Below are 13,090 nucleotides of genomic sequence, written 5' to 3' on the forward strand. Positions count from 1 at the left end.
TTGTTTCTTTTAGCTTTATGATTTTATTTATAAAATAAAATGTTTTTACCTATAGATTTGTAAAAATATGTATCTGCAAACTGGAAAGTTCTTCCTGTAGTTGAAAATAGAAAAAGAAATGTTAATGACTTCCATGTCTCCATTTAACAAGCATTTATTAAGTGCCTACTCTGTGTCATGTACTTGGCCAACCAGTAGAAATTGAGTGTTGAGCAAAACAGCACAATCCCTGCCCTCATGGAATTTTCATTCTGGTGCTTTACTCCTGCCTTTTCAGCTTTCTTAAGACTCTTACTTGCTCAGAGCCTTACTTTCTAAACTACAACTCAGGGAAATTCAAAATGACTTGCAAGCCTACAAAATAAAGATTATAAAATTTATAAGTTCTCTAGTATATGTGGAGAACATTCATTCAACAAATATTTATTGGGTATCTGTATGTCAAGTACTGTTGATGGTTTTGGAGATTGAATGCCAAATCAAGTGGTCTCTGCTATCAGGGAGTACAGTTTATTTTAAATTAAGCAATTTTACCCTTGAAGCCTAAGTAATCCAATTTCGTAAAATGATATATTGTCTTGCTAACTTAATATTTTTTCACTTATCAGTCTTTATTAAACAGTAAGATCAGCTTCGTTTTTTTTTACTTGCCCAAACTGAGCCATTACAGTGGGTTTCAGCTTATCTACATAAATTGAAGGGAAATGGTTCCCAAAAGATAACTTGAAGGAAGTGTCATAAAATCTTTAGATCATCCTTCTGTAAAGACTGAAACACCATTTAACCTTGCCTCATAAACTTATATATGTATAACTTTATGTGTACAATATGTATAGTCAGCCTCATTCTTTTTGTTTTTTAGAATGTTTGGTAGCAAAAAAAAATTAAAATAAAAAAATGAATGGAGTATAATTATAAAAATTTTGAATCACTCTACTGTATATGTGAAACTAATATTACTGTAAATCAACTATACCTCAATTTTAGAAAATTAAAAATTATAAAAAACCTCCAAGATGAAAATTCCCCAATGGGCCTTTAAAAAAAAAGAAAAAAATCATTTGATCTTCAGGCTATTTTATGTGAAAAAGACACAGATTTTAAGTCAGTGAAGATGGCTGCATTGTGATACTTCATCTGACTGATACAGGGAGAGGCTGCCATCCTTACCCCAGCCCCCCTATTTGGGAAGCTACCAAGCCACCCCCCATCCACTTCCCAGCAAGTTCAGTGGGAGGAACCCCCTGCTTGACAGTCACACCTTAAGAGATTTGGAAGAAACGGAATGTAGATTCTTGCTTTGAAAACAAGTTGAGATATATGCTATGTGCTGTGGTGCTAGCCACTAAGTGTGATATCACAGCCACCAGAATCACCAAGCCAAGGGAGGGAAGCCAAATTCCAGGAGCTGTGGAGGGTATGGGGAAGGAGAGGAGAGCCTTACGTTTGAGAAATTTTGCTAACGATAATGAGTGGTGGTGAGTGGAAGAGGAGACAATGTAGCAGGAGATGCTAGAAAGGATGGGGCAGTGAGAAGTAAACTACTTCTGTCTCTAAAGGCAAAGTCTTCCTGATACACTTCAATTAATAAAATGCCCTGGGATTGGTGTTTGTTCTTTATCTTCAGTAAATGATTCCATTTAACCCAATTGTGTCCTTCCAACTTAATTAGGAGTGGGAGACCATACTTTGCTCTATAGAAATTTGCTTTACCTGGCTGCAACATTGATTTGGGACAACACTGGCCACCAGGATTATTCTAGTTTGTACTCAGGGTTATTGCTTTTGTAGATGAATGGATCCAACCAGCTACACTATTGTACAAGCTGAATTCCTCACCACTGCGGGGTGCCGGGCATTTGGTTAGCAGCTGTGGCTGCTGCTTGCTCCTAAGGTATGAACAAATCACCCCACTGACGAGCTGAGCTCAGGGTGGTCTAATTAAAACAGATGCCACTTGGATACAACTTCACAGGACCTTGGAATGCAGGGGAGTTTAAGGGTCATCTAGTCCAACTACCCACACGTTTCCAGTGAGACCTGCAGGAACTAAATCACTTCTGCCACAGCTTGAAAAGGCAGACATGCCACATGCATTCCCACACATGAGCCCCATTCTGGTCCATGTACACTCAAACTTTATTTGGCTGCCTGGGTGGGGACGGAGAGGAGGAGGAAGACAGCGCTGAAGGGCCGGGTCAGTAGGGGTGATTCAGCGTGTGCTCCATGATGGTCAGAAGTGCCAGCCATGTCTCCTGGGCCGTGGGGATGATCTGGGAGGCCGGCAGCAGGAAGCCATAGCGCCCAGTGTCCCGGAGCTCGAAGGTGAAGGAGTACTTGATGCCCTGGTTGTAGGTCCAGTCAATGGTGCCTCCACTGGCTTGGTCTGGGGCAGGAGCAGACCGGCAGAACAAAGGTCACTCGCTTGAAAACATTTGCATGGGCTGGGCTAATGGTCCAAAGCCCAGAGCCTCGTGCACTGTTGACTGGAGTCAGCATCTGCTAAGTTCCTACTGTTGACCAAGCAGCCTGGCTTCCTCCCAAGAAGCTCCCCTGAAGGGTCTTAGTCCAAGAGGCCCAGAGAGGCAGACCAGCAATGGTTCTCCTCTCACTGGGTCATGCAAGGAAGCTCCCATGATTTTGAAAGCCACCTCTATCTAACAGCCACTTGGGTCAAGCCCCCACATATACCAGAGTTGCCCACTTGGGTAACCAGGACTGTCCCCCGGATGCTGGTCTGCAGGGGGAAAGTGCAAGGGTCAGAGTCAAAGCAAAAGCCCCTCGTCTGTCTTTTGCAGACAGATTTGCAGTAGGTATCAAAGCAGCTGCAGAATCGGGCAGGGGAGAGGGAGGTGGCTGCATATCAGAATTTAACTCCACAATATTGAACAAAGCAAAAACCTTTTGACTCAGGGTTAAAACAGTTTCCAAAGAAGGCCTGGAGTCCAAAAGTAAGGCCAGCCCCAGGTGAGACTGTGACTCACTCACCCCCAGAACTGGACACTTGGGGCAGGAAGTCTGAGGTGTGTCCCTGCGCCCTGCTTCGTCAGTACTCTCACCTCCTGTCAGCCACAGGCTTGCTGTGTCTCTTCAGGGCTCAATGGGATCCGAACACTGCAACCTCAACCCCTGCTGCCATCCCCGCCACCTGTCTCTGCTGTAGCCACTGGGTCTCTGTGCTCTTCCTGCCGTTCCCATACACGCCAGGTCAGGGCACACGGGAAGGCCTTTGTTCTAGAAGATTCCTCTGCCTGGAAGTCTCTTCCTCAAATAGCCTCTTAGCTCCATCCCTCCTTTCCTTCAATACTTGCCCAAATTTCACTCTCTCGATGAGGCCTATGCTTCAGTCCACCTGCCCTGCTTCCACCCCCAGTACTCCTGAGTCCCCTCACCCTGTCCTAGTAGTTCTTTTTCTCCCAGCACTTATCACCTAACACATGGTATCATTTCCTTATTCACGTTTATTGTCATGGCTGGCTAGAATGGAGGTTTCCTGATCTTGGCTTGTTTTTATTCCCAACTGTATCCCAAGCACACAAAACAAGGCCTGGTGTATCATAGGTGTTCAAGAAACATTTGTTGACTTAATTCCATGTTGATGTAGCAGTCCTCCTCTCAGGGGCAGTGCATGGATAAGTAAGCTGGGGAAAGATAGGATATATTCCCTAACTGAAGGGCATTGGAGGAAGAGTATTTTTTAAGTTGAATTTCTTAGGGATCTACAATACAAAGGCCAGCAGAACTCTCTACCCGCTCCATGCATGAAGCTGAACTTAACCCCAAGATAAGAGTTCTCAGAGGAACTGAAGGGTTTGTCTGAAGGTATCGAGGAAGGCAGAGTTCACATGAGGAAAGGGCCCCGCTGCCCACCAAGCCAGCAGTAGTCAGGCATGGCCAGGGCTGTTCTCCTCACCCATGCTCCCAGGTTGGGGAACCCTTGGCTACCTCCCGCAGGAGAGACACTTCCTCCAGCGGGGAAAGCCAGCTGAGCTTCCTCCCGGACCGCCCACAGAGACAATGCACCTACTTACAAATTGTTGTGATGATGCTGCCATACTTGAACTTGGTCCCATACAGAGAGCTCAGGGCCTCAACAGCAGACTTAGCCACCTGATCCTGGAGAAAACGCCAAGCAAGACTGCTTGTCATGGCCAGCAGTGCCAGACCCCCAGAACCGCAGGGCCAGGGTATCCTGGGGACTGGCAGGATGACCCAGGGGCACATACCCTGCAGAAGCCGGCCCCTAGCAGAGAGCATGGAACCTGTTGGGCCCTGCATGGTCAGACCCGGGAACTCAGCAGGATGTGACCTTGTGGGATGTCTGGCTGCTACTTCACTGCCCTTTGGTCACCCTGCAGCTCCAAGTTTAAACTTGTGGTACAAGCTCAAAGTCCACCCCTACCCCTTCCTCTGTCATGTGACAGAAGTGACTCAACCACTCTGTGCCTCAGCTTTCCAGACAGAAAGGCTAGTCTGCCCTGCTGGTCTTCTCAAGCCATCAGGGGTCCATGGGAGAAAGGGGTGTTAGGCACAGTGTAGGGCCTCGTACCTTAAGCAGGTTTGATGGATAAACCCAGGCCCACCCAAAGCTGCCTTTGGGATGAGAGGGCAAGCAGGGATCAGCACGTACCAGCTCATCCTTGTCTGCAGGTGATTCTCTTTTGTAGCCAAAGGGATACAAGAGGAGCTGGGAGTAGCTGTGGATGGAGATGAAGGCCTTGATGTTCCTGTGGTCTTTCACAAAGTCCACGATGGACTTGACCTCCACTTCGGAATTGGCAAACTTGCCACGGTAAGTTTCCGAGCAGGGGTTGCTGCTGGATCCCGCCTCTGTGGGAGGGGAGAGTTGGCATTCCTTACACCCAAGCAATGTAGCTTCCGTGGCTTCTGGTCTTTGCGTGAGTTGAGATGCAGGAGGGCTCACCCCCACCCCGGATAAGGAAAGGGCAGAAGCCTTTTATAAGCTGGGGGTCCTGCCTCCCTCCCCAGCCAAACTTGGACAAAGCTGATGGACATGCCCAGGGAGGTAGGAGGGGCTCCTCAAGCAACACCAGTTCCTGCAGTGAAATGACCACAGAGGGAAGGAGCTGAAGTTACGCTGGACAACCAATAGATTGGTTTCAGACCTCAGTTCCATTGGGAAGGACTTTACAGGCAAGGGACAAGCAGATCTCAGAGGGCCACCTTCCTCACTGTGCACCTTGGAGGAGAGGCCAACATTACCCATGTGCCTCCACTGCTGGGGCAGGAGAGGGTTGGGGGATGACAGGACAAAGCACAGTAAGAAGCCATTCTGGGGTGTCCCATCCCTGCTCCCCAAACCACACTGGGCCTTACTCCCAAAGCCAGCGTCCCAGTTCCTGTTGGGGTCCACCCCAATGCAGGTGGAGCCCGACGTCAGGGATCGAGTCTTGCGCCACATTCGATTCTGAGAAAGGAAAAGTGATCAGCCACCCAACAGAGGCCACAATCAACACAGAGCCCCAATCTGGAGCCTGGGTGTGGACACAGTATGGAATCAGAAGCCACTTTCAGCTGGTTGTCAGGGAGGAAGGTCTGCAAAGGGGGCTCTTGGCTGAAGGAAAATGGGGGAGACGATGGATGGCATTTGGCCAGGGGGTTCTACTGGCAGAAAGAGGAAGGCATGTGGCAACCACCCCCCCCCCCAGCCCCTTACAAAATTGTTTGGTAGCATGCTGTCCCATAGACATAAAGTAGAACCAGGGAAGAAGGTCTGGGCAGTGTGTCTCCACTGGGGAAAGTTCTGTCCCCCACAACCTGGACATTTGGCAATATCTGAAGATGTTTTCGGTTGTCTCATCTGGGGGCTTGAGTCAGTCAGGAAGCTGCTTGCGCAGGACAGCCCCCAACACATGAAGAACTATCTGCCCCAAATGTCAAGAATGCCACGGTCAAGAACCCCTAGTCTAGGAGGACAGGTCTGTTTGTCCCTCTCTCAACTTCTGGGAGTTGAGATTAGGGGTGAGTAGCTTGTGGGGCTCAGAGGACAGAGGCCCACCCTGCTTTCCCCAAGAAGAGGAGAAGGCCTGTACCTTGCTGTGGGTGAAAGCAAAACCATCAGGGTTGGTGACGATCTCCAAGAATATGTCCATGTTGTCCAGAATGGCAGTGAAAGCTGGGTCCTGGCCATAGTCTTGTGCGATCTGGTGGAGGTTGGGGAGCAGAGGGGCAGAACGGGCCAGGCCAGGAATCTGCCATGCTAGAGCAATGGATGCCTGCCCTCGACCTCCCTCTGTGGTCATTGCTTCTGGATGGAAGCAGGGGCCAGGGCTTCTATGGGCCTTGGATACCGATGCCCTACCAGGCAAGAGCACCCTTACCTCCGTAGGCTTACCTTCTTTGCAAACCAGACCCCACTGGCCTGGGTGACCCACTCCCGAGAATGGATGCCCGTGTCAATCCAGATGGCTGGACGGTTGTTCCCCCCGGTGCTGAACTGGATGAGAAGAGCAGGAAATAGTTCAGGTGGGGCCCTGTCTCACCTCCTTGAAGGGGAGTGCACCCCCACCCAGAGGCTGTCTGCTCTCTGGTATCTCAGGTTGAGGCTCTGTTTGTGGGACCATCACTCAGGTGGGATGTGGGAGTGGGTCTGGACCGGGATCCTGCAGAGCTCTGCCTCCTGCCCTCAGCTCAAGCTTGGCACAAATAATGACTCAGCCAGACTTTCGGGCCCCTCCATGTTCCAATGCCCATACATAGTTCTCTGTCGGAGGTCACAAACAAAACATTTTATCTGGACTACCAGACACTGGGATACTTTCCACAATGTGACACTTGACTGGAAACACTTGCGTCACCTAAAAGTTTAAATTGTGTGTGTACTGGTATGCACACACCTATGCTACACAGGGAGTCCATATAACAGTGTGTTCTCTGTAACCCTGGGCTCACCCATGGGTGCCTACGCACAGATGTGGGTGCCCAGTCTTGCAGGTGTGCTCACGTACATCCACTTGCAGGTGCCCATTACCTTCAGCACGTAGATGGGACGGCCTTCGTAGCTGCTGCCGATCTGGAGCTTGCTGACAAGCTCTGGGTGCTCGGCCACCAGCAAGTCCATGAAGTCATAGATCTGAGGAGGCAGAGGAGGGAAGGCTGCCTTCATGGCTTCCGGGCACCTGGATGCCTCCCTTAGCAGCTCTGTTAGCGAGCCTGCTGTGAGCCCTGAATGCGGAGGAGCCATGACCTAGAGCCCCGAGGCCACATGGTGACAGAGCAGATGTCACGCACACCCAGGCTGGCCCTGGCGCGTTCTGCCAGTCTGACAAAGAGCTTGGTGCTTGTGGAGGGGGGCCCTGGGGTCCCTCACCTCCTCCAGGGTGTGGTAGGTGGCGTAGTTAAAGGTGTTAGTGCTGCGGGCCCAGCTCCGGGAGGCGAACATCTGCTCCTGCTCGTCGTCCAGCAGCGACTGCACGTCCTCTATCATGATTGTGTATCTGAGGCCATGGGCCTCCAGGAAGACTTTGACAGCCTGGATGCTGGGGAAGGGCACTCGGACGTCGATGGGGGATCCTGGCTGGGCAGGGCCCCTCCAAAAATCCAGCTGGGGAGGACAAGAGCCACTGTCACAGCGGGCTGGGAAAGGGTCTGCCTGGGACGGGGTGTCGGCACCAGAATTTCCCATATAATTGGGGATGGGGCACAGCTGTTAGGGGAAGAGGATGCAGGGAATTCCTGGGTGCTGGACAAAGTCCAGTTTGGTCAGGGAAATGGCCCAGGAAGCAGAGTGGAGAGGCTTTGAGGCAGCAAGGGAGAGAGAAGAATTAGAAGTTGGGGCGGTGTGGGGGGCTCTTTTGCTCAGATGCTCAAAGGCAGCAAGATTCTAGCACTGGGAAGTTTAAGTCACTTCCTAACAGGGATCAGTCCCATGGCTCCCTCCTGGGCGGCTGGGGAGAGAGAGCCCAGGCCCCATTTGGCTCCAGGTGGGAGGGGGTCTGAGGCGAGCCCATCTGCCCTGAGACGTACCCTGGGGCCTCAGGGCAGCTCCCACATCCTCTAACCTGTAGGTGCTCCAGGTCCTCCAGCTCCTTCACCATCTGTACCTGGGCTTCATCGGCCGCAGAGATTCGGAGCACCTGGTGCCTGGGCAGAGCGGGAGGGGAGACTGAGGGCCTGAGCAGCTCCTACTGGCTATGCGTGCTCCCCAGGTGGGAGGAGGGCAGCTGGGCCTCAGTCCTCTGGGCTGAGCAGGGGAAGCACGAGGGATCCTAGCGACGGGAGGCCTGGGCTCCTCGGAACCTTCTGGACACTGCTGCTGTCCCTATCCCAGCTTAGACTCTTTCTCTCAAAAGCTAGCTAGGCCTCCTCCTGCCTCCTCTTCTGAAGAGTCCTCCTCAGAGCTCAGATATTCTCCAGGGCTCAAGAGGCTGTCCTAAGAGACCTGACCCCTTCTCAGTCCTGGTCCCCGGTCAGCCTGCCTTCCAGGATGTGCTAGTCTGCTCCTCTCTGACCATCTTCCCATGTGTCTGTCTGTCCCTCTCCTCCAGATGCTGGCTGGGGGTTAAGTCCTCCCTATCTCCCTTCTGAGCACCCCTTCCTCTCCATGCTCCTACCCCACAAAGTCCTCTTTGCCAAGGACAGCCCCCAGCAGCACGCTCAAAATCAGCAGCCCCTGCATGCTGCAGCCAGTTGGGAAGGTCAGTTGAGGCGGAGAAGGTCCTGGGGCCTTTTAAACTCTCCCAGGACAGAGGTCTCCTGGCTGTGCCCAAGAGTTGTCCTTCCGCTTGCACCTGGGCTCTATCCCACGGGGAGGGAGAGGTGGGAGTTCCAAGCTCTGACACCTACCCACTCTCCCTGATAAAGTGGCAGGGAACAGGACAGCTGGAGAGATAAGCCAGGCCTCAACCCCTGGCCATGAGGGGCCATCCTGGGCCTGAGGGTCAGCTAGGGCTTGAGGCCTCCCAGCTGGAGCCCTGATTGCCCAGAGCCCTTCAGCCCACAGACCCTATGGTCCTGTTTACTGACCCGGCAACGGAGAAGGAGCCAGGACTCTGGAGTGGCCACACCAGCTGCAGCCTCATGTGAGGTGTCCTCTTCTCCCATTTCCCTGAGCACCAGCTCTTTTATTCCTATGAGAGAGCAGGATGGGACCTTCTGGGACCCCAGCCAGCTCCCAGATTTCCTGGCTCCTCACCACACGGGCTTTGTCCAGGGCTGCCTGACCTTTAGGGTACAACCCCGTGAAGGAAACTTCCCAGCCCCACTCTTACCAGTCTCGGTGGCCTTGTGGGAATCAGGCCACAGCACAGAAGCAGAAGTTTCCCTCCACCCCCACTGCTCTAGGGCTCCGGGATCAAGGGTTGCCCTTGATGGGAACTGTAACCAGATGTCCTCTGAGTAGAAAGTGCGGTGGTGGGAACCAGGGCCAGAACCCTGTTGGGACTGCACACTGTAAAGGAGACACTGGAATTCACAACGGGGAATTTGCTCTGGCTCTGGATGCTGACCTCATTGCAGAGACATCTAACACAAATCCGCCCTAATCCACCAGGGCCCCAGCGGTTCCCCAGCAGCATCTGGGGGCCCTGCTCTGGGTCAGGGCCTCAGGCTTGGGCACTGCCAACAACGAAGGCAGCCCTTTCTGGTTTCCATCTCTTCCCTCTGCCTCCCTAGCCCACCTCCTATGGTCCAATCTTCCTATGCCAAGGCAGAGTGACCCCATTACATTTACCCACAACTCTCTCCTGAGCATAGCTCTGGGAAGATGATGAAACACTGAATCCATCGTCAACAGATATTGAGCCTCCATGAAGACTGTTCCTTTCTACTCTGGCAGCCTTTCCTGCCCTCCAGACCCCAGGCAAGGCTTACCACCTCCCTGAAGCTTCCTCTGGCTTCTTTCTCTCTCACCTACCTGCCCCTTTTCTGAATGTTCATCTCTTTGCTCATTCATCCTCTGGGTCAGGTCCTGTGCTCCACCCTGAGAGATGCCCGAAGCAGATGGGTGGGTCCCTGATCTCACAGAACTCAGTCTAGTGGAGAAGACAGAAGTAACCACCTAACTTGTGTCCTCTCAGGCTTTCCAAGAAGCTGTGGGTCAACAAGACAGGATTAAGCATGCAAGAGATTCATGGGGAGACACATCCATGAAGGATAAAGGGGAGAGAGAAGAGCCTCACCTCGTTGCAGGTCTGACACCTGGGAGAGGATTGGGCAGGAGGAACTCAGGCAGCAGTGCAGTTGTGAATCTTGGAGCCAACACTGCAGTTCAGGGAGCCCTATGTCCTATAGGAATGCTGGTCCTAGTGCCGCACTGTGCTCAGTCACCAGCTGGGAACAGCCCGTGGGAAGTGTGGCCACATCATACCACGGTGATACTCCCCACTGACTTGTCAGGGAGCTGAGAGAGCTCACAGTCTAGTGGGAAAGACAGAAGTAACCAACCAACATGTTGGTTCTCCAACATGTCTCCAAGAAGCTGTCACCGAGACAGGATTAAACATAAAAGACACTCACCGGGTTGCTCTCCTTGCTGTAGGAGACCTGAGCAGGGCATTTCCTGTGATATGAAGTGAAAAGTACCAGTAGGGGTATGGACTTAGAACTATGGGCTCATCCAAGAGTGTCCAGGGAAGACTTTACCAAGAAAGTGAAACTTGATCTGGGTCTTAATGACTGGATTTTGCCAGGGATGGAAGGGAAGTGGTGTTTATCACACTGCTTGGTTCTTGAGCACAAACTGATATTTATTTCTCCTTAATTGTTCCTAGAGTGTTATTTCTGTCTCCCCAATGAGACTAGACATTTCCTGAGACCAGGAACCAGGTCTCACCCATCCCTCAGTCCCCCTCATCTCTTACTGCCCTGCAGTGCTCTCGAGCTGTTCTTTTTTAAATTTTATTTATTTATTTATTTATTTATGGCTGCGTTGGGTCTTCATTGCTCCGCACAGGTTTTCTCTAGTTGTGGGGATCAGGGGCTACTCTTTGTTGTGGTGCGCGGGCTTCTCACTGCGGTGGCTTTTCTCTTTGCGGAATGAGCTGTTCTTTTTTTAATTTTATTTATTTATTTATTTATTTATGGCTGCGTTGGGTCTTCATTGCTCCGCACAGGTTTTCTCTAGTTGTGGGGATCAGGGGCTACTCTTTGTTGTGGTGCGCGGGCTTCTCACTGCGGTGGCTTTTCTCTTTGCGGAGCACGGGCTCTAGGCGCATGGGCTTCAGTAGTTGTGACTCACGGGCTCTAGAGCGCAGGCTCAGTAGTTGTGGCACCTGGGCCTAGCTGCTCTGTGGCATGTGGGATCTTCCCAGACCAGGGCTCGAACCCGTGTCTCCTGCATTGGCAGGTGGACTCTTAACCACTACGCCACCAAGGAAGACCCTCGAGCTGCTCTAATCTGTTCCCCACTAGGAAAGAAAGTTTTGTAGAGCCTTTCTTTAGTTTGCATTATGAAAACAATATTTCTTTTTCTATTTCTAAATCAAAAGTGGTCCTATAATTTTTAATGTTTCATGCACACTACACATGTTGAAGGGTGTGTTGGCTAACTCTTGGCCTTTTGTGAATTTCTTCCAGAAAAGACAAGACCATTGGAAAAGGGGTGGGGGGAAGGCACTGCCTCGCCAAGGGGCCTCTTGCTGCCTCCAGCCAGAAATCTAAGTTGTCCAAGAGTCATACAGTCTATTTTCTTGCAAGGTTGGAAAAGATTAATTCAATGTTGCAAGTTGAAATTAAGGCCAGCACTGGCAGGAAGCTGAAAGCACAGTGGCAGAGGAATGTGGGTCTCAGGTGGGAATTAAGCCTAATTCCTGGGGTCCCTCCAAAGCACCTCAGTAAGCTGAGAATTGCCTTTTGGTAAAGACCAATTTGCTAGACTGGAACCTGGGGCAGAGGGCCACAACTCTGCCTCTCTACCCATGGGTATGTTTGACATCGGTCCAGAGCAAGGGCAAAGGATGAGGGCCATTGGGCTGAAAGCTGGGGGAACAGGCAGAGCACCAAGACCTATTAGCATGAGAAAGAAACCACCAGGCTGGCATCTAGATTCAAGGACAAGTCACTAGGTAAGTGCCTGAGTGCAAATAGACGAAAGACCTGCTGTTTCCACGTGGACAAGCATTCAGCATCCCTTTCTCCTTCCTGCTGGCTGAGCAAACCCAGATTGAATGCAGGTGTCACCCCTCAGGAAAGTCACCCCCATTCCCAGCTTAGGGATAAATTCTAAGATTGGTCTAAGACAATCTTCAAGGAATCTCATTCTCTTTTGCAAGTGAAGTGATTGGTTTAGAGGTGGGCACGTGACACAGTTTTGTCAATGAGATGTGAGGGGAGGCCAGTGAGGAAGCTTCTAGAAAACATTTCCCCACTCTTGAGAAGGAGGTACCTTTCTCAAATATTGTCAAGTCTGTTGCCCCACCTTCGGACTATATAATATGAAAGAATATTCATTTTCTTTTCATTAATTGGGATTTCTGTTGTTGCTGTAAAAAGCATTTTAACTGGTGGACTTACTAAGCTTTTAAAGTACTTGTATTGTCAGAAGACAATAAATTTTAGCCCAGGGGAGCCTTTATGTGAAATGGAGAAAGGCACCCCTCCCACTCTGGACAGACATCATCCCTTGTCCTCAGCAGAATACCTTTGTGCAGTGCACAAACTGGGCAACTATCTGTGGCAGCCCTGTTGCCAGAGAATGTCCAGGCATGGTCAACAGAAGCTCTAAGACAATGCTTAGAGACCCCCAAACCAAAACCTAGAAAATGGGTTGTTAAAGTGGCATAAGGAGAAGCAGTCCCCCATGTCCATATTAGAGATCAAAGAGGGACAGTGGGCAAGGGAGAACTTTGAAGAGAGCACAAACGGGTGCAGTCAGAATGGCTGCAAGAAGTAGATGGATGAGACTTCAGCTATCCCCCTTTGGCAAGTGTGTTTAAGGCTGTATGTGGTAAAGTGTGCATGTGGGAAAAGAAGTCTATATGGGAATTTGAGGCAGCCAAGTGGTGGGCTGTAAAGGACATCTCTCATTTGCCCCACCGAGTTTCCTCCTCCTGATAACAGCATCTCCTTTTTCCCTGAGGGTCCATCCTTCCCAACTCCGAGGCCTGTGATTCAGGTGGACCTAGCCACCCCA

At 51.0% G+C, this 13,090-nt stretch overlaps 1 protein-coding gene across 1 annotated transcript; it reads right to left on the reverse strand.

Annotated features, from left to right (window-relative positions):
* Window positions 1–2,121: 2,121 nt before the first annotated feature.
* Window positions 2,122–8,656, reverse strand: LOC112411714 (carboxypeptidase A1). Its single transcript, XM_024763004.1, has 10 exons — window positions 8,574–8,656; window positions 8,022–8,103; window positions 7,331–7,564; window positions 6,992–7,093; window positions 6,356–6,457; window positions 6,054–6,164; window positions 5,338–5,428; window positions 4,631–4,830; window positions 4,032–4,116; window positions 2,122–2,386 (listed from the first exon to the last, which is right to left on the reverse strand). Exons 1-10 carry the CDS (start codon window positions 8,636–8,638, stop codon window positions 2,199–2,201), a joined length of 1,260 nt encoding a protein of 419 aa, XP_024618772.1. The 5' UTR covers window positions 8,639–8,656; the 3' UTR covers window positions 2,122–2,198.
* Between the last annotated feature and the right edge of the window lie 4,434 nt (window positions 8,657–13,090).

The sequence above is a fragment of the Neophocaena asiaeorientalis genome, unplaced genomic scaffold (genome assembly GCF_003031525.2).
Source record: "Neophocaena asiaeorientalis asiaeorientalis breed wild unplaced genomic scaffold, Neophocaena_asiaeorientalis_V1.1 scaffold681, whole genome shotgun sequence".
Taxonomy (NCBI): domain Eukaryota; kingdom Metazoa; phylum Chordata; class Mammalia; order Artiodactyla; family Phocoenidae; genus Neophocaena; species Neophocaena asiaeorientalis.